This window comes from Melopsittacus undulatus, chromosome 4 (assembly GCF_012275295.1).
Source record: "Melopsittacus undulatus isolate bMelUnd1 chromosome 4, bMelUnd1.mat.Z, whole genome shotgun sequence".
Lineage (NCBI taxonomy): Eukaryota > Metazoa > Chordata > Aves > Psittaciformes > Psittaculidae > Melopsittacus > Melopsittacus undulatus.
Window position 1 is genome coordinate 86655818 of NC_047530.1, and position 27023 is coordinate 86682840.

A 27023-nucleotide genomic window follows, 5' to 3' on the forward strand; every position below is an offset into this window, starting at 1 on the left:
CAAGGACTCATATACACATGTATTGCTTTTTGAACTTTGTGCTTTAAAAAATCTGCAGCCGTTTTAATGCTTGTTAGTTGAGAGATACCACTGGTTATTGTGTTTATATGTTCTTCCTTGATAGAGCAGTGTTTATTCTGATCCAAAAGTCTGTTTTTTCCTCCAAATTTGTACAGGCTACATGGGGCAAGAAAATCGCTAGTGAATCTTCCAAAGAGAAAGATGCATAGCATGTCATGCAGCGCCATCTTTGTCCTACAGTGTAGGGTGTGTGCTTTTTTAAATTTAGATCTTGTTGGAGTATAACTTGAATTTATTACTTCCAAATTGGGTTATTAGAGCAAATCAGGTCTTAAGCACAGTGAATTGTTGAGTATTTCCTATTGATGTTTCATATATTTAATTTCCTTTAATCTTGAAGACTGTTGATGGGACAAGATGTGCTACAGGAAAGCCTTGCTCTGTTTGTGACTTACTGGGAATATCCTATTCGAAGAAAGTTTAAGGCCAATCATCTGAATATCTACAGAGAATATAATCAGACACTTCTTTGTCTGGGAAAAGGTAAAGTTGGGATCAAAATCCATTTGGCTGATACAGAATGATCAGCTTGCAAAATGGAAGAAGATCATAGAGGAAAATCACTTGTGAAATCCTTAAAGCACAATACTCTATAATTCTAAATTGTTGTAGTTAGTATCTTGATGCTGTAGTGTAAGAGACTGGAAATAATGAGGGTGCAACACAGGACTTGCAAAAAATATTAAGTGAATTTATTGTTGTTCATTTTAAAGCATTTTAGATCATAGTAGCTGACTTTCAATAGATTTTTATGTTCCTTTAAATTATACTCAGTGGGTCTTTATTCCAAAGCATTTGAACATGCATCACTTCTGTAATGGTTCTTCTTGATGAAGAATGGTTATGTTATCACTGTACCTTTGTATTATGCTGTTGTCTTTTAGCAGGACAGTGCTTCAAGAGCAAATGGAAAATTTTAATATACTTTAAAAAAGAGGTGCTATCTCCCTCTGCTATGGAGGTGAAATCACACCTTTTTAGCGTGCTGAACACTCCCTGAGCTGTTTCAGAAGATGTTCCAAGTGTTACATTATTGTGTGTGTGTGTGTGTGTTTGTATTAAACTCATTTGGTTCGAGACCATCTTAAGAACCTGAAAGTACACAAGTCCATAGGACCTGATGAAATCGATCCGCGGGTCCTGAAGGAGCTGACGAATGAAGTTGCAAAGCCACTGGCCATCATATTTGAAAAATCATGGCAGACAGGTGAAGTTCCTGATGACTGGAAAAAGGGAAATATAACCCCCATTTTCAAGAAGGGGAAAATGGATGACCCGGGGAATTACAGACCAGTCAGCTTCACCTCTGTGCCTGGCAAAATCTTGGAGCAGGTTCTCCTGGAAGGCATGCTAAGGCACACGAAAAACAGCAAGGTGCTTGGTGACAGCCATCATGGCTTCACTAAAGGGAAATCCTGCCTGACCAATTTGGTGGCCTTCTATGACGGGGCTACAGAAGTGATGGACAGGGGTGGAGCAGTTGACATCATCTACCTGGACTTGTGCAAAGCATTTGACACTGTCCCACACGACATCCTTGTCTCTAAATTGGAGAGACGTCAATTTGATAGGTGGACCACTCGGTGGATAAAGAACTGGCTGGATGGTCGCACGCAAAGAGTTGTGGTCAACGGCTCAATGTCCGTCTGGAAACCAGTAAGGAGTGGTGTCCCTCAGGGATCAGTGTTGGGACCGGTCTTGTTTAACATCTTTGTCAGTGACATGGACAGTGGGATTGAGTGCACCCTCATCAAGTTTGCCAATGGCACCAAGCTGTGTGGTTCGGTTGATACACTGGAGGGAAGGAATGCCATCCAGAGGGACCTTGACATGCTTGTGAGGTATGCTGATGACAACCTTTGAAGTTTAACCATGCCAAGTGCAAGGTCCTACACCTGGATCAGAGCAATCCCAGGCACAGCTAGAGGTTTTGCAGAAAGAAAATTCAGGGCAGCCCTGTGAAGAAGGACTTGGGTGTGTTGGTTGATGAGAAAATGAATATGAGCCAGCTTCAGTGTGCGCTCACAGCCCAGAAAGCCAACTGTATCCTGGACTGCATCAAAAAGACCATGAACAGCAGGTCAAAGATGATCCTGCCCCTCTACTCTGCTCTTGTGAGACCTCATTTGGAGTACTGTGTGCAGTTCTGGTGCCCTCAATATAAAAAGGACATAGAACTGTTGGAGCAAGTCCAGAGGAGGCCATGAGGATGATCAGGGTCTGGAGCACCTCCGGTTTGAAGACAGGCTGAGAAAGTTGGAGCTGTTCAGCCTGGAGAAGAGAAGGCTGCGTGGAGACCTCATAGCAGCCTTCCAGTATTTGAAGGAGGTCTGTAGGGATGCTAGTGAGGGACTATTCATTAGGGACTGTAGTGACAGTACAAAGGGGTAACAGGTTGAAACTTAAACAGCAGAGGTTTAGATTGGATCTAAGGAAGAAATTAGTAGTTAGGGTGGTGCGGTACTGGAATGGGTTGCCCAGGGAGGTGGTGAATGCTCCATCCTTGGCAGTGTTCAAGGCCAGGTTGAACAGAGCCTTGGGTGACATGGTTTAGTGTGAGGTGTCCCTGCCCATGGGAGGGGTGTTGGAACTAGATGATCTTAAGGTCCTTTCGAACCGTAACTATTCTATGGTTCTATGATTCTGTAATTTGAATTTTTTTGCCAAATTGGTGAAAGTCTCTGCAGTTAAGACTTAAAGTTTTTGTTCCTGTTTTGTTTTTGGTTGGGTTTCCCTCCCTTCTCTAGAGAAAAGTTCTTTTTCTCTATTTTTATGAAATAACTGTATTATGATTATTAGGGAATTGCCAGTGAGGGGGAAATATGTCAATAACAACCTCTGCCAGTGTTACCCGACTGGGTTGCATATCATGAAAACCAAAATTAAACCTTTTTGAAAGCACATTTTCTTGGACGTATAGCACCACTGAGAAAGCAATTTCTGCCAAACTTATAAGATTATGAGATCCTGTTTGTGGTTAAGTCTTCTACGTTGTTGTGCATGTGATTCAAGAGAAGTAAGCTTCTTTTTAAAAGAGTGTTTTATTAGGGAACTGCAGTCCTGTATGAAGACTCTCTGCAGTTTTTTTCCCAAAGGTGGGATACTTTTGGAGAAAGCATGATGCTCAGTCAGCTTGGAGCTTTAGGGTTGGAAGGATACAGCTAAGATGGTTCCTGTTTAACTTGCTTCTTATTGTCCTGTCCCTGTTAAAGGAGGTCCAGGTACTCCAGAAGCTGGAAGCCAAGGAGTAAAGGAAAGCTTATATTATTAGTGTTGCCATTTACTTATGGTAGAGTTCAGTGCATGCAAGTATCAAGGGTGCAAAGTGTGTTTCAGGGGAAACCAGAAGGACTAGTTCCCTTGAATTCTATTTTTTGTTCATATATTTTTAACAGAAAATACATGCTCTCTGAATTATGTAACAGAAAATCTGCTGTCTTGAATGCTCATATTCTTACATTTTTTGTATCAGTAGTTAAAATGTATGGATGCTCAGTGTATGCACAAGAAGTTAAACATGTTTCTAAGGAACTTATTTTTTTCCTCTTCTACAGTAACCAGCTGCTGATGCAAATAATAAACAGTCATGCAGCCTCCGTTTTTTATTCCTGACAGCAATCGGCACTCACATTCTGGGTTGTTCATTCCTGGCATGTTTAACTACATTATGGCCCTTTCATTTAATCCTAAATCATTTAGAACAGCCATGAAGTTCATTCAGAGCTGTGCTTGAGTGCAATGCAGTGTCCCTGGGGAAGCTGAGGAGAGTCTACAGGTGAGTCAATTCAAGAATATCTCTCCTGATGTCTCTGAACACAAGGAATAACCTTGAGAGGAAGTAGGACTCTGTGAATGGAGGAAGGCTATCTTGACCATGTCTATTGTCCACTATCCAGATACATTTGGGAAGTTTTTAGGTGGAGGTTGCCTGGCTGGGTTGAGGCTAGTATCTCAGGAGTTTTGTGGGTCTGAGGTGGGTAAGCTGGTGGCTTTCTAACTCTAGTGCAGTTCCCTGTACAAGCCTCTCTTCATTCTGGCTCATTGTTTTCACCATGCAGTGTGGGAATAAAAAGAGGTAAGAAGTTGCAAATCCCTTCTTAGTTTATGGCCTCTTAGAATTGCTTAGAAGGGAAGCAATTTTGGGGCGGGAGGTGAAAGGAGAGTAGGTTGTTCTACTGGTAACATTTAGGAAGCTGCTGCTTAAGCATAGAAACTACCAGTTAAGTTTTTTTTTTCCCTTTAAGTCAGAGGTTTCAATAAAGAACTTTTAAAAACTGAAAACAAATGAACAAAACCGACTATAACTTGATAGCCAAAATTATGTCTCTGAAACATAATTGTATTTTTTTCCACCATCCTCAAGATTGGTTTCTCAAAGTTGCTCGTGTAAGTGAATTTCTCAGTTTAAGTTCTCTCTCTTGTAAGTTCAACTTTCTTTGCCTGTTTTGTTTTATTTAACAAGCTAATACACCCTGTTGATGCCATTTTTAAGCAAAAGGCTTGATGAGGCGGACATTAGGTTCAAGCTTGAGCATACTTGTCAAGGTTTTCAGTCCCCTTTGTGCCTTTGCAATGACCAGGGCCATGCAGAGCGAGGCTTAGCTATAGCTGAAGCCCATTTGGCATGACTCTGCTTCAGTGGAAGTACTGTGTTCTGCATGGCTGTTCTGGGAGTACTTGGCAAGGTTTGGTAAGGTTTGGGTTCTTGGTTTTGTGTGCATGTTTTCAGGTTTTTTTGTGCTGTTTTTTTTTTTTCTTCTGAAACCAGAGGTTGCCTTTGCATACAAACCTTACTTTATTTGCATCTCCAGCATCCGGGTTTCTCTAGAAAGCATGTCAGTGTCAGCCTGCACCTCAGGAGAACCTGTCTTGGTTTTCACTAATTCGAAGCCCCTGATTGTATAAGAATCACTGAATCAATTGTTCCAGCTTGGTCTGTTCACTGATACTGTGTCTTAGTGAGAACACTGCCTTCAACAGCTGCTCATGTGGGAGTTTGGATCTTTACACATGGAAAGAAAAGAAAACTTCTATTTAGAAATAGCTGAAGCTTTTCATAAAGACCAGACATTATAGTCCATATTGGGATGTTGATTTATATGCTCCCAAGTTAAAATAGATGCAGGGAAGAACACTAGAGCTGTAAATGTCATATTTTAGAAGCACAAAAGATAAAAAAAAAGTTGAATGGGGCCCTCATGACTTCATTTCAGTGTTGAAAAAGTAGTTGTCACCATAAATAGGTGTACCAACCAACTCTGTAATAAGTTTGATATTTATTTATGTCAGGCACTAGTATGAACCAGTCCAACACATTAGCAGCTGTTGAACTGTACACAGGGCATAGATTACATTACACGCCCTATTGTCTGGTTTAAAATTAATGTGCCATAATCCTCATTAAAACATCATATATGATATTTCATTGTGGTTATTATACAGTTCTCATTAAGGCAAATAATATTACTGAGTTACATTTAATAATGCAGCGTACTGTAACAGATGCATGTATTTCAATTAGAAATAAGATTATGCCTGTAGGACAACTTAGCATTTCAGTCTACATGAAGTGAAAGTAAAATTTCATAGGAACAAGGCTTGTGTGGATTTTTTTGTTTGTTTCTTTTCAATAGTTATGGATTAGCTGAGGATTTTTTTTCCTATTTTTTGTTTGGGTTTTTATTTTCACACATTTTGCTACCTCATAGTCTTTCAGCTTTGAGGCTGAATGTCTGGGTGAAGGTGGAAATAAGGTCATCAGGACAAGCTCTGTGAGAGGAAAAGTAGTCCTGCTCTGTCAGCTGTTGATCTCTTTAAATATGCAGATAAATTAATTTTTACTGCAACCAATCTCTCTCCTTCTATCAGCTTTAAATTTACCATAGCTTTAGAAATTTAAATTGAGTGGGTCAAAATTTTACCTTAATCAGAGGAACCTTGGGCTTCTTTTTGCTGAGTAAGTGCCTTGATAGCAGAGTTGTCATTACCCCCCACCCCAAGCATCACCTGGGATTTCATTAAGAAAATTTTCCGCAGCACTGCTGTCATCAAATGTTGCTGATGTAAAAGGTCAGACAGGTTCAGTTCTGGTCTTGCTGCTGTCTTCAGTGTTCATCCTCAGCTTGGCACTATTGTGCCTTTCAATGTGAATCCACCAATGACAAAACCCCATGTGTGAATTGTCTATGGAATTTGTACTTCAGTGTGTAATGAACAATATCATCTGCATAATATAGAATACAGGTATACACTTATGGATTCAGGTTATCCCCTTCCTGTCCCCCTGTCCTCCATCCCCTCCTCTCCCACTACGGAAATACCATAATAAAAGTTGTATTTAATTCTTGTTAGGGAGACTGGAGTGTGTGGGGGCTTGCATTACAGTTGAGATGCAGGTGAAGAGCAACTGCTTGTAAATACCATATTCTTACTACAGGTAGGTTGGTAGTCCTGCTAGCATTCAAATTTATAGACCTGTGAGATAGGTGTTCAATACTCTAAATGAAGTTGTTTTCATAAATCTCTTGTGTAGTATGTTGCATTCTGTTATAAATACAAGAATGAAAAAATATATCTACTTTATCTCCATATTCTTTGTGAAGCTGTGTGTATGTAATGAGTGTATTTATAACCAAGAGGTGGAGTCAAGTCCTCCATATTTGGCTGGTGTTGACTATTGTAAATTAAGGAAAACTCAGCTAGCTTTGTGTTTTCTCTCCTTTTCACAACTAGACACTTCCTTGGCCAAGACAGACTTAAATTACTGAAAGTTTTCTATTTCTGTTCTATTGAGAATATTAAGTTCTTTAGGATGATCTATAACTCTCCTGGTGCTGTAACACTAACAGACAATGTTACAATCTCAATATAGTAAGGCATACTTGTGCTTATTTACACAAAAGGCCAGAGGCAGTTTTGAAAAATGCCTGCTGAAGACTCTGACCAGGTATTTCGACTGTATTTGATAAAAATGTATTTATCAGCAAAATGAACTAATTCATTTGTAAAAAAACAAAAACAAAAACTTGATATCTCAAGCCTTATAACTATGAACTAGAGGTTATCTCCTTTAATCGTTACTTTTTCAATTCATAAAAAAATAGCCAAGTGCAAATTGGATTAGAAAGTAAGGGCAAGTTTTGTTCTCTAGGTTCTGAATTTAGTCTGCTGAATGGAATCATAGAATCATAGAATAGTTAGAGGTGAAAAGGACCTTAAGATCATCTAGTTCCAACCCCCCTGCCATGGACAGGGACACCTAACATTAAACCATATCACGTAAGGCTTTGTTCAACCCAGCCTTGAACGCCACCAGGGTTGGAGCATTCACAGCTTCCCTGGGCAACCTGTTTCAGTGCCTCACCACCCTTACAGTAAAGAATTTCTTCCTTATATCTAACCTGAACTACCCTTGTTTTAGTTTTAAACCCATTACCCTTTTTGTCCTATCACTACAGTCCTTGAAGAAGAGTCCCTCACCAGCATCTTTATAGGCCCCCTTCAGATACTGGAAGGCTGCTTCTATGAGGTCTCCACGCAGCCTTCTCTTCTCCAGGCTGAACAGCCCCAACTTTCTCAGCCTGTCTTCATACAGGAGGTGCTCCAGTCCCCTGATCATCCTCGTGGCCCTCCTCTGGACTTGCTCCAACAGCTCCATGTCCTTTTTATGTTGAGGACACCAGAACTGCACACAATACTCCAAATGAGGTCTCACAAGAGCAGAGTAGAGGGGCAGGATCATCTTTGACCTGCTGTTCATGGTCTTTTTGATGCAGTCCAGTATACGGTTGGCTTTCTGGGCTGCGAGCGCACACTGAAGCTGGCTCATATTCATTTTCTCATCAACGAACACACCCAAGTCCTTCTCCGCAGGGCTGCTCTGAATCTCTTCTCTGCCCAACCTGTGGCTGTGCCTGGGATTTTTTGTTTTCTTTTTAATTGCTTAAAATATTTAGATCTTGAAAGAGGAAGGTTTTAGACTTTTTCTAATTTGCCTTCTTACTTTCATTTCTCAGTCAGAAAAATGAGGTGAGGAGTTGAGGAAAAAATACTATTGAAGAAAAGGAGATGATCTATGCACTTCACACTGAGAGGGAATGGTGTTAGTTGGCTTGGTTTTCTTAAGTAAAAGTTGTTGGGTTCTTTTTGGGAAGTGGGAAAATAAATGTAGACATTGATGCCCTTCTGGTGCAGTTACCTACCAATTCTGTTGGCCGTAGAATTCTGCATATTGCAGTCCTGTCCATAGAGCGCTGAGAGACCATTGCTTTATACTTACCCTCATTGCTGGACTCACATCTGCAGTTCTTTGTTAGATTTGCAGGTCTCTTGTGTGTCACGTAGAAGTGTTCCTGAAGGAAGTAGTTTGCTTTGTACACAGCTGTTCCTTTATCTGACTCTTTATTGCTACCTCTCTGTCTCTGATCTGTGAGACTTGAAGAAAGCCAGATTTCTGTGCATAATTTGATAATACTCTGAATAAGTACTATTTTTTTTTTCTTTTATTGATTCTGGCTGACTGGCATGTAGCACCACTCTCCACACTTGGTTCTAGCCCTCTTCCTTCCAGAGTTACAGGATATCAAGGTATAAACCTTGCTAGCTTTGCTAGGGGAGAACTGATATGGCTTACTGATGGTTTCAGCTTTGTGTGGCATCAGCACCAAGGTTTTTTTGTTTGTATTTGTTGGTTTGTTCTTTTTTTCCCCTCCCTAAAATAGCAGCCAAATATATTATCAGCTTGCTTTTGATATTAAAACTCTAACTTAATTCATCTTCTCACACCCCGTTTTCCTGGTTGTTTATCAGCAGTAGTCCAGAGTCCAGAGTGTGACATAGGAGTGCCAGTGTTTGGACACCTTGACCAACATGTATTGTGTCAAAAAGGTGCCGTGAAGTTCAAAGGGATGTGCATTTGCTTTTCCTATGGGAAAATCATATCTGTGGTGATGGTTGTTTGGTTTTTTTTTTTTTTAGTTTGTCATCAGCACAGCTTTTGCTCATTTACATAGTGATGCCATTCAGAGGCTTGGAGGGTTCTTTAAATAACACCTTTGTCAGGGTTCTTATGCAGCAAAAGTGCAGGAAGGAGCATTTTCAGAATTTCCTTTGGGGAGCTGGATATAGTCTTTGCTGACCCTGCAAATGTTCAGAGATGAAACTAATGGTTGGATTACAGTAATTCACAGTTCAGGAAGGAAGCACAATATTGCACATGAAGAAAAAAAAAAGAAATAGAAAATCCTCATGCATTTAAAAAAATACTGTGAGTTTTCTTGTATCTTTTTTACGTAATTTGTTCTTCTTTTAAAAAAGACCCTATACTAATTTAACCCCTCCAAGAAACAGCCAACCAAAACCACAAAAAAGCCCCAAAACACATACTTCCCCCTAAAACAACTCCCCCCCCCCGCCAAAGGAAACTAAAAACTTGAAAAAAATTCCAAACCTCAAGTGAATTTTCTAGCACTTTATCTAGCAGCAGTCTATTGTGTTTCATGTCAGATTGGCTGTGCAGATTTGTAGAGCCTGAATTATGCTGGAGGTTAAACAAGGCAATATAACAGTCTGTTCAAGCCTCAAATGTTTAGATCTAGATATGGACCGAGACTGTGTGAGATGCATTTCTTACTAGGAGTTTCTTTCCATACCACCCACAGCTAATAGTCTGCTGGAACAAATCCCAAGTATAAATGAAGCTTCTGAGATTTGTATTCATGTCTTTTGAATTGCTAATGAAATTAAGCTTGCAGAGAAATGCTTTGGTGGGAAAAGTTGGTGACAGTGTTTGGTGCATCTAGTTCAGCAAATCAGAGACCGTGATTCTCTTCCTTTATGTTGATTAAATCATTTGCAAAATCATTAAGAAATAGCCTAACAGCAGACTAGCTTGGGATGTTGTTGATGGTCCATTTTCTAGCAAGTCTAGCAAAAATCAAGGAGTGAAATAGTAGAGAACTTGAAGATAAAGCAAATGAGCAGTGTCTTAGAGCATGTAATAGAAGGAGAAGCATCTTTCTGTACTTCAGGGTCACATTGTAGAGAAACATCTGAAGGGTGTGAAAATAGTTATGTCACAAGCTTATCCATCACTGATAGTTTATTCCAGGAGGCCACAAAGGTAGGCAGCTGTACAACACCGTACAAGGCACTTCCACTGCTTTCTGAAAAGGGAAGAAGGGATGAGACAGAAGCAGTAGTGGCAGGCCTTTCTTCAGGCTTGGGGAGGCATCAGCTTGTCTGAGAAGCTTTTGCTGTGAAGCCAGTTGTTCTCTGGGAACTCCCTGTTCCTTTGGGAAGAGGGGAGGAAGAAGCTTTTGAGTAGGACCTGCTTTGCAGGCTGTCATCTCTCACCAGAGAGCATGCTGAGGTTTGTGGACCATAAAGAGCTTCAGGACAACATGATGAAAAATATCTTTGGGTTCCAAAGGTTGGTGGGAGTTGTGATTCAATGTAAAAAAGGGGATGAGGGCTGTTGACTTGAAGTGTTAATAGCCATCAAAAACAGAAACAAGCATGTTCAAGGGAAAAGATAATAGATAAGGAGCAATTGCTGAGTTAAGCATGATCCAGTCCTGGAAAATATGTAAGTTTTCCAATGCAAATAAAGGCAAATTCAAATTCAAAGGTAAAAGTGTCATGTTTAAAAATCAAATTTTATGTTTATTAATGGTTAAAAAAGAACATAAAATATGAAAGCAGAACTCAGATACCCTACTTGTCTGATCAAAAAGCACTTTTCCTTACTGAGGTCTCTGGTATTAAAAGAAGTGTTATGATAGTAAATGTTGCCAGAAATCTATTTGGACTATGTAAGGTGTGAAAAATTTAATTATGAATGAAAAATAAGCACACTCTGGCTGGCATGGAAATACAGACGCTAATTTTGCACCTGTCATATTTTCACACTGCAGTTGGTTGGCTTATTAGCTATTGCTTTCCTACTAGCTCCAAAATCCAACCTCCTCCCTCTATGCTTCTAAAAATAATAACATTGTACTTTCAGTAAGGGACTCTGTACAAGTGCTTTCTTGGGGAAGAGGGGTGGGGAGGGATATGGAAGACTTTGTGCCTTGTTTCTAAAAAATATACCTTGTTTGAACACAGGTAACTTGACTTTTGACTTCTGTCTTCAGCCCATTGAAACTAAAGGTTTCCAGGTGACATAATTGAGACAGTTGGATAGTAAACACACCTCCCAAAGTAGCCTAGATTGTTTTTGTAAACCAGGTTTTCTGAAGTGCTGCCTCTCTTCCAACTCTAGCCCAGGAGTTGTGCCTGTATAATTTTAATGAGAGAGACTTGAGTTACACTGATCTGGATGGTCCTGTGCAGAGCCAGTAGCTTGGGCATATGAATACACAGTGAAATCTGAGTCATAAATAAATCTGACCACAGTCTAGAGCTATACCTCTCCATTGCATCTGTATAGCAGAGCTGGGTACAAGCTTGCAGAGGGAAAGACCTGATGCCTCTTCCAATTGGAAAAAGGTAAAGTATTTTGGCTTCATAATGTACAAAAAGAGGTGTAATTTCTCCTTTGGAAGCAATGTAAGTAGTTGTACATGAACTATCAAGTAGATAGGCATTCTTGAGACACTTCTGACCATCGGTAGTTTTGACACGTGGAACTAACCCTATTGATGTCTGAGATGCTCTTAAAGTTTACGAAAGATTTTCAGGTCATAGTTACACGTCAGCCTTGTTTTACTACATTAGCAGTATGAATCAAGTTTCTAAAGGTTGCCAGTGACATGAATTACTATGAAGCTGGGAGAAAGGGTGTGCAGTGACGGTGTGTATTAAAAAAAAAATAAAGGCAGTTCCCAAGAAATGAAAGCAAAGCACCTTTGACTCATACAGAAATGCCATGAGTTTATGGGTACCTTGAAACAAAGAAACTTAACAAGTGGCTTTGTCTTTTAAAAAGTAAAAATGTTTCAAAGTATGGAAGTCATCCCATATTGAACATCTATTGTGTGGTAATGAAACTTCCCAGATGAAGTCTTATTCAAGTTGAACTTTTCTGACCAGCACTATGAGGACATGCCTTCCTCTAATATTTATTGAATTTGATATCTGAGGAGGGGGCAGACTGAGAAGGTGATAGGGACTTGACACCAAAGAACAAGATTCCGTTGTATAACTTGCAGATGGCTTTGTGCATCTCCACAAGGTCTTATTCGAGTCAGTAAAGCTGTATGATAGCACAAGTTGAGCATTGGGATTAATTCTTACAGGATTAATGTTGTAGCTCTGAATTTGAAGTGCTTTGCATGTCTGTCCATATGTGCCTTGTATGCACTACTTGGTAGGCAGGTTTAGTGATGGAAAGGCAGTGCTATTTAATACATTTTTCCCCTGTGAATTTTCTTGATTCAACAATCTGTTAATAAAATTAAAAAGAGTATTTTCAAGCTAATTGTCATTAAATCTTTCAAAATTCAGAGAAAAGGTTCTGAGTCTTCAGCAGATGGTTGAAAATGAAATGCACATTGGGGGGAACAGAAGCTCTGCCAAATCTGGACCTTGAACAGAACTAGTCAAATAAACAGAAGTGAGACACAGCAGGGATGATTTGGAACAGGCTTTATTATGGCCAGAAAGCTTCAGGCTGTGAATGACCTGATCAACCTAAGATCCAGATATGTACCTAGATTAACTTCTACTCTGCCATCCTCATAGCACTCCATTTTGTTTTATTCAAATACTATACTAACAGAGATGAGCTCTTTTAAAAGTGGAAGGTTATAAGTGTTCTGCCTTGTCCTCTTCTCATTTTATTTGTCCTATTCAGCTCTCCGAATGCCTGTATTCTCAATTTTCTCCTTTAGTTTCCCCATCCTTTTTCCAGACTCAATTCAAACACTTTTCATGCATTTGATGAGTTTAAAATATCTCATTCAAGAAAAATGAGTAATGGCAGCAGAGCTGCTTGGTGTTGGGGGACTCTATAGAGTGTAGTTCAGTTCCCCTCATCCCAAACGATCTGTGTGTGACCTTGTCTTCTGTCTCATTTCTATGTTTGCAGTGTGAGGTAAAGTAACATGCCCTGCTGGAGAAAGGGAAAGCATGCTTTATGCTGTATAAAGCACTATTCTAAAGTGTCTGTTGCTGTATGCATTTCTTACCGCGCATGGTCCCTACTTTAGTTAGAGCTGCTCTGTGTTTCTTGAATAACAAACAAGCTTGGACTTGCTTCACTTCATTTAACTAGGCTTGGCATGATGTTGTATGTGCTGCCCACAGACATTACGGTGCGTAGTCCTGCTAGGACAGCTGTCTGCAGAGAATATCTGTGAATGTCACAGAAATGCGGACTTGCTCTGAAAACACTTGTGCTGACAAAAATGAAATAGCATGACTTATAACATATAATGAAATAATATTATTTAGCCAAGGCCATGACCAAATGTTATGGGCATCCTACACTTAATAACTAAAAACTAAGTAGCACCATATTGCCAACCAATGTCTAAAGAATGGTTCAATGTGAAATTCCACATAACAACAGCTTCTTTGTCATTGTGCTGTGAATTTGGTTAGCAAACAGGCCTAGCTTTATTTAAAAAAAAATTTATACATATATTTATATATGGCTTTATAAACCTTTCTCACTTGATACTTTTTATTTCTAAAAGATACAGTCCAGCGGCTTTTGAAGAAGTCTCTGCTTTATACCAATGGATGTGAACTTTTGAAATGTTTTTGTGAAAAGTAGAATAACTTTGAAAGAGGCTATTTAGGGGGTGTGATGTGAGTACATAAAAGTCATTTGGATTTATGAGGAATTATTGCTCTGGAATTCAAGGAGACATAAATTAGTCTGGTGTACTAGGTGTTGGTTTGCATTACCTGAGGTAGTATTCCTAAATTCTGGGACAGTATCATGGTTTTGCCATGCATTCAGTGGTTAGCACAGTGATTATGCAAGGGATCATGTAATTTCCCTTTGTCGTTCTGGTTTCAAGTGACCATAGTAGGAATGATTTACTAGGATTCTAATTACCTTTGCAATTAGTAAGCATGCTTAAACCTCCTGGGTTTTATTAAGAGCCCATTGAAGGTAATGGAGGGGAAAAAAAAATCCTTTGACCTCATTTGGCATTGACTCAAGCTCTTTTTAGCTGATGCTGATGGCTTCATCAAAATCCACTTAACCTTCCAGGGATAAGTATGCGAAGGGACTCCTCAGGTCATGCTGTAGCTTCATGGGTTTGCTGGGAGGGGCTTGACCATTTTCCCATGCTTATTCACTTAATTACCAACATAGGTGAAAAGAGCAATTTGAAAAGTAGCAAAAGCCAATGTGGTATCTTCTATGGTCTCTAATAATAAGTGGTTCACTCTCAGCATCCTTTGGATGACAAAGGATTCGTATAGTTAAAAATTGGTATAAGAGAGAACTGTGCTTTAGAATTATCACATTTATTTTTTTTTTTTCCACTATTTTGAAAGTCCCTGAGGTTAGCAGGCAAATTACATCCTCCTCATCCCCTGTTATTCAGACATATTGCTAGAATTACATATTAAGTATATCTCCAATGAAAAATCCTATCCAAAAAACACCTGAATACAAGAAATCAGTGTGCTGATTTAGAATGGATTTATTTTTTCAGAAACTAGGAAAACAAGCAGATAAAGAAAGAAAATTATCTGCCCTCCTTAACCCTTACCCAGATGCACATGAAAAAATCCATGTCATATTCTAATGCTCTGCATTATCATACTAAAAAACAAACAAAAAAAACCAAAACAAAACAAAATGCAAAAATCAAAAGCACAACTTCGAATTTTTATTTTTTTTTCTGTTCTGGAGAATTAATTTTTCTGAGGCTTTCTCACTTCCATTCAGCTCAGTAGGACACAGAATGTGGCTTTTTATAGTTTCTTCAGGCTGCAACTTTACACCATAAGAGCTTTTTTATTCCTGAATGACATGTTCTATTGTAAAATAGGATAGGTTTAATGAACACGCATAGTGAACCTTACTTCTCTGCCCTTAAGGGTCAGTAAAAAGCCTTACAAGTACCAACATGAATCTGGACATGATCCTGAGCAACCTGCTGTAGGAGACCATGCTTGAGAAGATCATTTCTGGGGGTTCTTCACAACTTCAGCCATTCTTTGATTCTGAGTTTCATGAATGATTCTGTTCAATGGCAAGAAAAGGAGCAGGAGCTTCTTGTTGACTCCTCCAGTGCCAAACTGAAGGGAAAAATTCTCTCATGCCTACTCATTGAGCAGATGTACTGGGTTAGGTTGCCACAAATAACCTCTTTTAAGACAACTGGGCTTTGCATTTCTTTGGAGGATCTTCTGAATGTGTAATCCTGATTTCTTTAACTAGTGCTAGTAGCAAGGAAAACTACTTCCACCATTGAGGGGTATGTTTTCAAAGCAATGTGCAGAGCTTTGGTGCGTGACACCATTAAAAGTTTGTGTACATTTTCAAATAAGGATCCTCAAGGCTAGAGGTAGCCCTTTGATCTTTAAAAAGCTTGCCATAGGAGAGTGAGTTTGAATGTGTACTTATATCTGCTAACACTCGTAGGTAATTAGATTTTAGTTTTGGGGCTGCAGGACGTTGCAGAAATTATTCAGATTTCAAAAGGCTCAAAATAAGCATCAATTCTTATTTATCTTAAGGGATTTAGAGGGGCATAAAACAAACCATTAATGGCTTCAGCCATGCTTTATTAATTGCTTTGTTGAAGAGATAAAACATGTGGGAGTTTGTGTATTAAAATGGGATGTGAACCAGCAGAAATCTAATCAGGATCTCAATTTGGTTTAGAGTAAGAAAATATACAGCTGAGCTTTCCTCTGTGTTTAAAAGCTTACTACCCTAATATATAGAATTTCTTTGTTTTTAAGGAAGCATGCCTTAATTGAACCACAATTATATGTGAAAGCATTTGAACTAGTCATTCAGTACTGAAGGAGTAGGATCTGTCTAAACAAAGTGACAAGCAATTAGGGAGCCTGGGGGAGTTGTCTGTTTGTCACATCTGAAAATAAAGTTATCAAATTATTACCCAAATTGTCCTGTGTTTGACAGTTGTACCTATAAAGGCTCCTTATAGCAACTTTGTCGAGGTGGCTCTGTTTCGTATAATGTTTTTCACACGGCACAGTGGAAGATAGGGTTTTTTGCTTTGGTTTTGTTGTGTGCGGTTTTTTTTTTTAGTGGAGAATTTCTTATTTTCTATATGCAAAGTTCTTTACAAGGATGACTGCTGATAGAAGGTGAGCCTTTTCCCTTGTTGGCTGAAGAATGGCCTTTATACAAATTAGAAGGTAGCTAACTACTAGAGTTCAGCTGGCTTTTAAACTGATACATTAATCAACACTTTAAATCACTGTTTTTTTCTTTTAAGGAAGAATGCCTGTCTTTATTTAATGTCAAGTGAAACAAAGAATGCACTGCAATTCTTAGTGTATTTTATCTCTTAATTCTGTTACTAGCGTTTGTAAGCTTATTGCAGAACAAATATTGCAGAAGTGTAGCCTGAATAGTCCTTCTATGTTCTAGTTATGTCCTTTTCCCTTCTTTCTGTTATGCTGTACTAGCATAGGCTATGGGAATTTTCTCCCCCACCTCCAGTCTTCAGAAATATTTTTGTATCAAGTCTTTATCTTTTCATGCAAAACTTCTAGTTGAACAGGACTTGGAAGTGAGCAGCTAACAGGGTGTGACAAATGTGGCCTTGAGACCACTACTCTAGCTGGTTTCTAATTTCCACTAAAGAAAAAAACTCCCCTCATTCTTTGGGATTGACAAAACCATTCCAGAGTTCATATGGATTTTTCTGGTTACTAATTTAAGAGGTATCATCAACATGAGTGAAGGAAACATGAATGCTGAATCTATTAATAATTGAAAATATAGCTATTACCCAATTTTAATGGATCTTTTGGGGAACATCTCTTCTCTAAAACATCTTCAGTATTGACTGAAAAGGATACTGTTTCTGTATGAAAATAAAGTTCAGGTTTTGGTAGTCCCAGTGGGTCCTGAGTAGTTACGTGTTTTCATCCACACAGTCTTGGGCTTGTCTTCTGTACCCACAAGCAGCTGCATAGCTCTCACCCTTGCTTGCTACAAGGGTGATAAACACCTTTTCCTTTAACTGATGCTGTCGTGACCAATGAGGGAAAGAAGTAATACATTAGAAAAACTGAGCTCAGCAAGGCTCAAATCCAGAATGTGTCTGTGACTGAACTGGTAATTAAAAATATCTTTATGAGTTCATTATCTGGATCACAACCTCATCCTTCTTAACAGCTCTAGGATTGTATTTGAAGGTGACTGATAGGGCATCACTGGGAAAAATGATGCTGCCATCACCTTTATAGTGTGCCCCTGTCTTCTGACTGCTGGGGTCCTCTGTCTTATTTGCCAGCATCTTCTTGTATACTTGCATAATGTCAGTGAAAGTTTTTTTAGAGAGTCAGGAAATACCTTCCACTTAACAAGAAAATTCAATGATGGTGCTGCTGAAGTGAGTCTACAGTCATGGACTAGAACTGTAGTGATGTGAAGGCTGAGAACTGTGATCATTTAGTGCTATGGATCTTGTTCAGAGCATGGGACTGGGGTGTAATGTAGCATAAGATTGTAGCAAAGACATGAGGGTCTTAAAACTGATTACTAAAATAATCATGGTTGGTTAAAGAGAAAAAATAAAATTTATGTATAAACTCTGTTGCTTATTTGACAACACATTCAGTCTAAGAGATCTATAAGTTTCTTTTCTCCTGTGGCAGTAAAAATGCCGCTGTGACTGATGAAGAGAGAATATGCTGCCCTGAGAAATGCCTGGCAGAAAATCTTCATCTATTAATTGACATCAAAGCTGCATTCACCTTGCTTAAGAATTGGAATTTTTAACTTTTTTCAATCCAGCCCCTTGTCTAAACTGTTAACTTGCATAGAAAAGTCTTAAAAATTGGTGTTTGGGGCTAAATAAGGCATTTTTGTTGGAGGTTATTGAGACATGAAATGATTACTTAGCATCCCTAGAAATGACATTACATTTAAATGCAATGCTACATGGGCACTTATTACTACCTTCATCTCTGTTAATACTTGCTCAAAGCCTGGAAATTGAACATTCCCTCAGTCTTATGTGATGCACTGAAATTCTCTGAGTTCTAATTGCTTTTCAGTATGCCATCCTGCATGTTACACAATTTGAAGAGGTTCTCTTCCAAACAGAAAATATTTAGTGAACCCCATGCTGTTTATGTTTTTCTCTTTAATTAGTTTTATCCATGAGTTTACAAAAAATGCAAAGGAAAAATAAAAGTTGAATTCACTTGACTGTGATTGATTTGAAAATTCAAGGAACAACCTCTTGGTTATTGATGGCTTTTAAATTCCTGTGCATTGTGACCTGGGTATGGCTGTGAAATTCATTAGCATTCCACACCTTCCTAGCTGCTTCTATTGTTTGCTTAGAGATAGCGGCTGTAAATATAGATGTGCACAAAATAACCTTACCAGACTAAGACAGGGCATTATTTGAAAGTCTTTGCAATGACTGCCTGTACAAATGAACCCTTTTCCATAGACGTCCACAAGAAAATCAAAGCAGAATAATTCTCTTTGAGAAAGCTCAAGCCTGGTCAAGTTTCCTATGTGAGGGAGGTTGCCCGACTTCATTGCCCATCTGAAGTGGTGGGTGGGTTAAAAAGAGAATGAATGGGAATGTGGCATCACACTGATGCAGATTCTCATGGGTCTTGCTTCAAGGTGGGAGGAAACTGTAGAACTGTAGAGAAACTATGTGAACCCATGGCAGGGGGGCTGAAATTAGGTGGTCTAGGTGGAACTAAATGATCTTTAAGGTCTCTTCCAACCTAAGCGTTCTATGAACTGTAGTACAGTGCTGGGGAAGCAGGAGACAAGAACTTACAAAAGGGTAATTCTCCTTTAACTTCCCTTTCTGCGTTCATCCTGAAATCATGGAAATCAGGGTCAAGTATAAATCCTCAAAAGGAAACCCACCATGCGAATTGGATTCTTGTTTTTGTTCTCTAAGATACCCTTACTAAGACTGTGCACCTCCACAAGTGTGGAGTAAGAAGTCTTCACTTAAGTGTCTGCACTTAACGTGTCTGATCGCAAGTGCGATGGTAATAAGCAGTTGGTGTCAAGATGCTCCACTGAGGTTCGCAGCAGTGCTGCTGCAAGCATGATGAATTTGAAGGCCACTCAAGGTGTGGGGACTATCATAGATGCCTATCTGTATGAAGGACATCCAGTTTGGAGATGTAGTCTTAACTATGTTCTTGTCTCTGGCTGATTGTTAGGTGGTAGAATGCAGCATGGATCTACTTAGGTTGCTGAAGCTATTTTTTCCAATGTATCTTATTCTCTTTGAGACAGGTGTTTACATTCACATTTTTTTAAAAAAAATGTATTTATACAACATCAAGAAAACTGCTTCACCAATGAATTCCTGAACAACGTTGACACCGAATAACATCAGCAGAAAATCTGCCTTAACCCATCTGCATTTTAATTTTATGTTAGTGAATGCCTATACTGAACACATTGCAACTGCCCCTAATCATATCATTCTTGTGGTTTTTCTTCTAATAGTGAGCCTGTCAAGATTGCTGATAGGTGCAGATATATTAACTTCTGCAAAATTCAATGTTGTTTTAATTGTATGTATTATGATATTTTAAGGCAAATACTCTTCTGGTTTGTTTTGTGGGGTTTTGGGGGTATGGTTTTTTGGTTGTGGTTTTTTGTTGGCTTTTTTTTTAATCCATGGTTTAATTGATGGAGTCCTGAACTCCTCTTTCAGCTCTAACCTATGGTGAACAGAGCATGCTTGTAGCAAAGTCTGATGCTTTTGAAGGACATCAAGTTTACATTTTTATGAGTAGTGCTAAAACTTCTGAAACTTTAAGAGGCAGTCCTGATCTTTGGAATATGTTAGCATTGAAATGCACAAGTAATAAGTCTTATGTAGATCAAGACAAAAAGGATGCTCGTGATGCTGTGTAGGCACAGCAAAGGACCCCGTATGTTCTTGCATTGTATTTTCCATAACTTAGCAAAAAATGCTCTGTGCTGACACAGTCACTTGCCTGTGTTTTCCCTCTACAGAAAGGCAATTTCTGGATACATTGCCTTGCCGTGGATTGAAGGGATTTATACCGTCTGTCCGCTAAAGTATGTTAAATGTCAAAAGGGTGAACTTCAGATATAAAACCTGCTCTGTCTGCTGGGTCAGCTTTGTAGCTTTCTGCTCTTGGGTCAAAGATCAGAGCACTCTTAAATTTGCAGGCTCTCACAAATGTGGAAGGAAAAGGCAAAGAGGCACAAGAAGCATATTCTGAGTAGAAAATAGTAAGAACCCCTAACAGCTGCTGTTACACCTGCTGGAAGTAAATCACAGCTTTGGACAACAATACGCTTTTGCAGGTTTCTTCCTTGAAATATAAATGTTGACAAGCCAAGTCATGACATCCTTTTTGATGTAGTCTTTTTTTTCTTCTCCATATAGAAATAACAATGATTTCAGTAATTGTTGAAATCTCAGACTGTCCTCTTATTCAGTGGATTTGTGTGATGCATTTGCCATTCGTTGGCAATAGCTCATTCCCGTCCTAAGGAAATATGTGATCTAATGAGAAGCATATAGTATAAGCTAGAGTGATGGGTACCTTAATTTTATAGATGGAGCCATTATGACTCACGTAAGTGGTATGGGCTATGACTGAGCCAGAATCCAAGAACATTTATTCCTTAAACATAAGACCATTTTTTCTTTAACTAAGTTTTGATGATAACTAATTTTGTCTGATGCCCTTTGATCCTCTCGAAACAAGTATTGCTTGTGTATATTAGTTTACTGGAGCTGCATTGATGGTTATTTGAAATTAACATTTGGGCTTCATAAGCCCAAGTGACACATGATCACTCTGTTTCTCATTTGACTGCTATTTTGTTATTGTGAATAGGAGCTATATGGCAGATGTGCTTGTTTCAATATAAAAATAAGACACACTATTAAATCAAAGTTTTTTTGAGAGCCCCTTGTGTTATTCAGGATCAAGCTTAACTTTGTGAGACAAGGTTACATGTGCAGATTGTACCATAAAAGACTGCTCTATAAATGCATTGATTGAGTAATACTTTTATGTTGAGGTTTACAGGCAAATGAAAGAACACATAGGTAATTTACAGTTGTTTAGGAAGAGTTCATTATTAGCTTAACTATTGACATGAAAGGAAAAGAAACCTGTGTTAAGTACTTCCTCTGGTGTCTTATATCTTGAAAACTATGCTGTGCCTTTCAGCTAACAGATGGAGTTCACAGCTGTGGATGTTCATATAGCCAGTCTCTAGGAGAAAAAAAAAAAAAAAGAATTTCTCTTTACAGATTTCTCTCTTTTCCCCCCACCATCTTTCCAAGAATCATGTACTGAGATACTCATGGTAGTAGAACCCACTAATATGTGGTATCCTGCTGAGATGCTTTGTGTAGGGAACCTTGATACGGAAATAATCCTTCCGTCTCTTTCAGATCTGTAGCTGTACTCTGTTTACTATGTTTCCTGTGTATTCTGTGTGTATCTTTTTCTTCTCCTCCCTCACAGAAGTTCCTTCTCCTGTACACATACACCTCATTTGGACTCTAAAGGTGGAAGGTTAATTTCCATTGTAAGTCCAAATATTTATTTCATGTCTTTACTAAGGAGAACTGTAGCTACAGAAGATAGGAGAAAACTGATGAAGTGGAAGGCATTAGTTGTCACTCCTAAAGCACAGATAGAAGTATGGTACAAAATGAATGGTTTATGTCTTTAAAACAAAGTATGCCATTAAGTGGGTAATGCTAAGAGGAATTTTACCTATCCTATAAATATGAGTGAATCTTTTCAACTTCATATCCCAGTATGGAGACAATTTACAGTTGCAATCAAAATTATGCACACAATTTAACTTCAGCACGATCTGTAACTCTGCTGGTATTTTAATAACGAATAAAATTATGTCTTGGCAACAGAAATTCTATTTAAACAAAATACCCATCAGTTCCAAGCAAGGTCTCCAAGAGGAAGCTACAAGAGCTCTGATTTATCCTGAAGTCTTCTTGATGTTTACTATAGAACATATACATCTACATTTTCAAGTTAGCTATAAGGAAGAAGTTCTTTGCTCTGAGGAAGGTGAGGCACTGGAACAGGCTACCCAAAGATGTGTTTAATGCTCCATCCCTGGCAGCATTCAAGGCCAGGCTGGACAGAGCCAGGGTGACATGGTCTAGTGTGAGATGTCCCTGCCCATGGCAGTGGGGCTGGAACTAGATGATCTTAAGGTCCTTTCCAACCCAAACCATGCTATGATTCTATGAATTAAATAGTAAGCTATGGACAAGAGGTCTGTGTGATTCTCTGAAGCCCTTGTTAACCTGCCTCTGAAGCTCAGGTTTTGCCCTCATTGCACAGTTCAGGACTGGTTCAGAGCTAGAGTAAGCTCTAATCCAGGAGCTCTTTGCTGACATGCCAAGCTCTTGAAGAAGAGCACCTACAGGAGGCAGTTATCTTCCCTTAAAATAGCTTTTATTACTGCTGATGTAGGAGGCATGTTACTTCACTACTGAATTTGACTTCTGGACTTCATTGTGCATCCTACCCACAAGATTTTCTGAGTTGTAATTTTCTTTTTCATCTTCTCCAATTTGTGTATTTTGCAAAACGAAGGCATTTTTTACTCTGTTGGTGTGCTGTGCCACGTACCTACATCTCCTCCAGTTGCATTATTGAGTGATTCTAGTCCTGTGTTCCTACTCTGGGTACTGCTGTCTGGTGGTATTGTAACTATTTAATAGAGTAGCTGCAGCATAGACCACAGTCTTAACTGTGGCTTGCCAAATACTTTCCATTTGCAGTGATATGAGATCATTGGCGTAAGTATGGTGCTACTTATACTGAAAAGAGATCTTGGCTAACAATATACTACTATGTTAAAGTACTGCAGATTTCACAGTCAAAGATTTTCTGCACATTTATCTCTGCAAGGGTACAGCACTACTAAAAGCTGTTCAGATCTGATGTATAGGAAATCTGTGGAGCCTAGGGATTGGCAATCTTTTAACTGATCATGTCCTCTTCATCAAAGCTTTCATTAAGGAAATATTACTGACCTTTCTGGATGGCTTTCACAAGTGGAAATCAATGTGTTTTGTCCCACAGACTCTTTAAATGGACAAGCAAAATAGCAGCAGGATAGGTGTGTTAACACGTCTCAGACATGGTTGGTATCAACTCTGCTACTGTTCCAGGGATTGATTCTTTTCAAAGGACAGGGTGAAAGAAGCATCAATGTGATCATTATAGATTTTGGGGGTTTATGACTTTCTGAATATTTCAGTGTCCACTAATCAGAAATTGTTTAAATTTATATTGATTGCTGCCACTGAATTTTATCTTAAGCTTAAAGAAAGTTATAAGTTGGATCATACTGTGCCTACAAACACTGACGTAAAATATGTACCAGAAGAATAAGCAAAGTTGGGCTGAATCTCTGATTTCTATGCAAATTCAATTTTGATAATGTTAGCTGTGTTTCAAAGGCTGCTATCCTGCCCCTCTACTCTGCTCTAATGAGATGCCACTTGGAGTACTGTGTACAGTTCTGGTGTCCTCAACATAAAAAGGACATGGAGCTGTTGGAGCAAGTCCAGAGGAGGGCCACGAGGATGATCAGGGGACTGGAGCACCTCCCATATGAAGACAGGCTGAGAAAGTTGGGGCTGTTCAGCCTGGAGAAGAGAAGGCTGCGTGGAGACATCCTAGCAGCCTTCCAGTATCTGAAGGGGGCCTATAAAGATGCTGGTGAGGGACTTTTCTTCAAGGACTGTAGTGATAGGACAAAAAGGGTAATGGGTTTAAAACTAAAACAAGTGTAGTTCAGGTTAGATATAAGGAAGAAATTCTTTAATGTAAGGGTGGTGAGGCACTGGAACAGGTTGCCCAAAAAAGTGGTAAATGCTCCTTCCCTGGCACTGTTCAAGGCCAGGTTGGACAGAACCTTGCGTGGCATGGTCTAGTTTGAGGTGTCCCTGTCCATGGCTGTGGGGTTGGAACTAGATGATCTTGAGGTCCTTTCCAACCTTAACCTGTCTATGATTTTATGAAATCTTGTCTCTCTAGGACTTGGATACACTTTTCTTAGGTTTTTGGTTGTTGTTTTTTTTTTTTTTTACTTGTCACAGGTGTTGAAGGCCATCACAAAACACAGAGCTTAATCAGATATTTTGGCAAAAGGCCTTTTCTGAAGTTCACTAGTTTATGGAATATTAGCTAAAGCTGGTATTATCTGGCATGTTTCAGAGGAGCCCAAGAGTTTTGGTGTCTAAATCTCACTTGGATGCTCTTGAAGTAATAGTTCAATTTCTTTTAAATTTTATATTTGTTTTAAATTTAAATACACAGGGAAAATTATTTCCTTGTATTTACTTGGAGGACAATTAAAGCTACAAGGAAGGAATAAAAAACAGTAAACCAAACAACTTCATAATAAGTTAGGTTCTCTATTTTTATATTTTTTAATTCATCTAAAAATAAAAAAGAATAAAAAAATCAGAAAAATCATGTTGCCTATGAGTAAATAATTTTTTCACTTCAGAAGCAACGTTGCTGATGACAGTTCTAATATTGAACATAAAACTGTAAATGCTATCCCTAATTGCCTGTTTCTCAGAAGTTAGCATAGTCAAGGTCAGCACCTATTTCTCAAATGAAAGTGAACATCTGTATTGTTATGTGATTTGCATGAAGAAGATGGCTTATAGGTTCAATTAAAATCTTTTTTAAATCTTTTTTTTGCTAATTATCAGGTCAGAAGTAAACATAGGAAAAAAGAACTGGCTGGCAAATGTTTTTCTTTCTGAGTGCCCAGATGTTTTAAATGTTTCTGTAGTGTAGAATTTTTCTTTGTTAGAAAAAATGTTTTCAATAGTCATTTAATGCAATTGACATAAAGAAGGGGATTTTTTGTTCTGACAGGCAAACTGCCAAGGCAAAAGGAGTAGTGTCAGAAACTAGAAATCTGGGAGCACCTGCAATAAAGGTCTATTTCTGTTACACCAAATGAGGGAGATGAAGTCTCTTGAAATGAGTGAGCTGGGATTTTATGGTGAGAATTAGGTTATATTGATTTTGCTTTTGTTTTTTTCCGTGGGTCTTCTCTGACCTTGCATAAGCACAAAATGTTTCTTCTTTTTATTGTCTGCAGCCATCACAAAAGGAAATATGATAATAACCGCCTTTCTTAGAGAGTTTTGTAATCTTGATGTTTGTTGGGTGGTTTGTTTTTCAGTTCTGCCTTCTGAGGGAAGCAGGGCCTATGGGATGATTCTCACTGTTTGTGCACATCTTACCTTTTTGAACCCTGTGGTCTATTTCAGCTGCATTTTATAAACGTAGCACAGTCTGAAATCTGTAGAGTTTGTATGAGTAGTGTTTCTGACAAGGGACGCATCACAGCTATTCAGCATATGATCTGAATTGTGCATGCACCAGCTGACCAATGCATCCTATGCACTTTACTATACTACATATTTCTATATGTAGAAATTTCATTTGTCATATGAAAGCCATGCCATGTCCTGCACTGTAGGTCTGTGCATGTAGAGCTGCCAGGCGCAACCTCCAATGTTGCAAGGTTAGCTTTGAATGAAGGAAGGCCAGAATAGTGGCATTGCGTCTCTTCAAAGTATCCATTAAAAAAACAGCTTCACTTGGAGGAAACTCCTACTGGTACTCTGAAGTCAGTCAGTCATTACTTTGTTTTCTATTGGAAGTTGGACTGTATTGGTTCTGGTGCTTACAGAACTGTAATCAAATTGTTAATGCTGTCCTAAATTCTAAAGCCTTTAATTACATGTTTTTATAGTTAGGTATGGAATCAGGGAAGGATTCCTCTCATTAGTGGTTTTTTTTTTTTGTAGAGGAAAACCAAACAAGGTTACCAGAATTCGACGTAAAAATGTTGTAATGCTGTAGCAGCAGAGATCAGGATGAATGTGTGTGGGGACAAAAGCAAAGAGTATAGAAATGTAGACAAACCATGTGGTATTTAGAAGAGCTAATTGTCACTTCCCAGGCTGGAACCTCCAGAGATGAAGGGGAAGAACTTTAAATGCATTGCTCTGAAATGGTTTACACTTGCTGCTGTGCTGAGACACTTGGTGCCTCATAGGTATCAGTCATAACCTTGAGGAACAGTGTGAACCCAGAGACTGTCACTGTGATTCTTGTTGTGGACAACTTGTGGGCCATAGGCTGGTGTGCAAAGCTTTCTCATGGTCTGGGAGCAACAACAGGGAACTAAAGAAGACCAGCAGTCTAGACACTATTTAAATTGAAATTTCTGCATTCAGTTATTTCTAATGTTAGGCTTTAAGTGTAGCTGATTAGCCTTGTAGATCTGTTGATAAGACCTTGAACCACTTTCAGAGAGGTTCCATTGGGAACCCTCCCCTAGGTTTTACAGAATACAGAAGTATGGATGAGTTTGGGTGTGAGTTTGGGCGACCCCTGATGTACTTAATGTTTGAGATTTGTGTTTAGTTCACTGTTGACATAACAAGTGACAGTGAATTTAAGAACCTCATTTTAATTTACAGATTTATATTTTTTTTAATGTTCGGGCAGACCAATTATGACCTGACCTCATGCTGTACCAGGGAGCACAGCACTGTGCAGACCTTTCTGCATTGCAGTTGGGAGTTCTCTTTGAGACTCAAAGGCTGTGATAGAGAAATCTGCTCAGGAACGTGGTAACTTGTGGGCTAATTGTTCTCATGGTGAAAATATCAGTGGCATACTTGTCCTTAATTCATTGAGATCTTATTAGGCCTTTTTGCAGATGTTAACCAAAGAGGTGGAAATTATTTTGTAGTGAAGTTTAC

At 38.9% G+C, this 27023-nt stretch overlaps 1 protein-coding gene across 1 annotated transcript in view; it reads left to right on the top strand.

The window, feature by feature from the left end:
- Positions 1 to 27023, top strand: part of CNTNAP5 (contactin associated protein family member 5) — a 295407-nt gene that overhangs the window by 38115 nt on the left and 230269 nt on the right. Inside the window, exon 3 of the mRNA XM_031053410.2 lies at positions 422 to 564. Coding sequence (XP_030909270.1) covers positions 422 to 564 — 143 coding nt within the window. The remainder of the gene's footprint in view (positions 1 to 421; positions 565 to 27023) is intronic.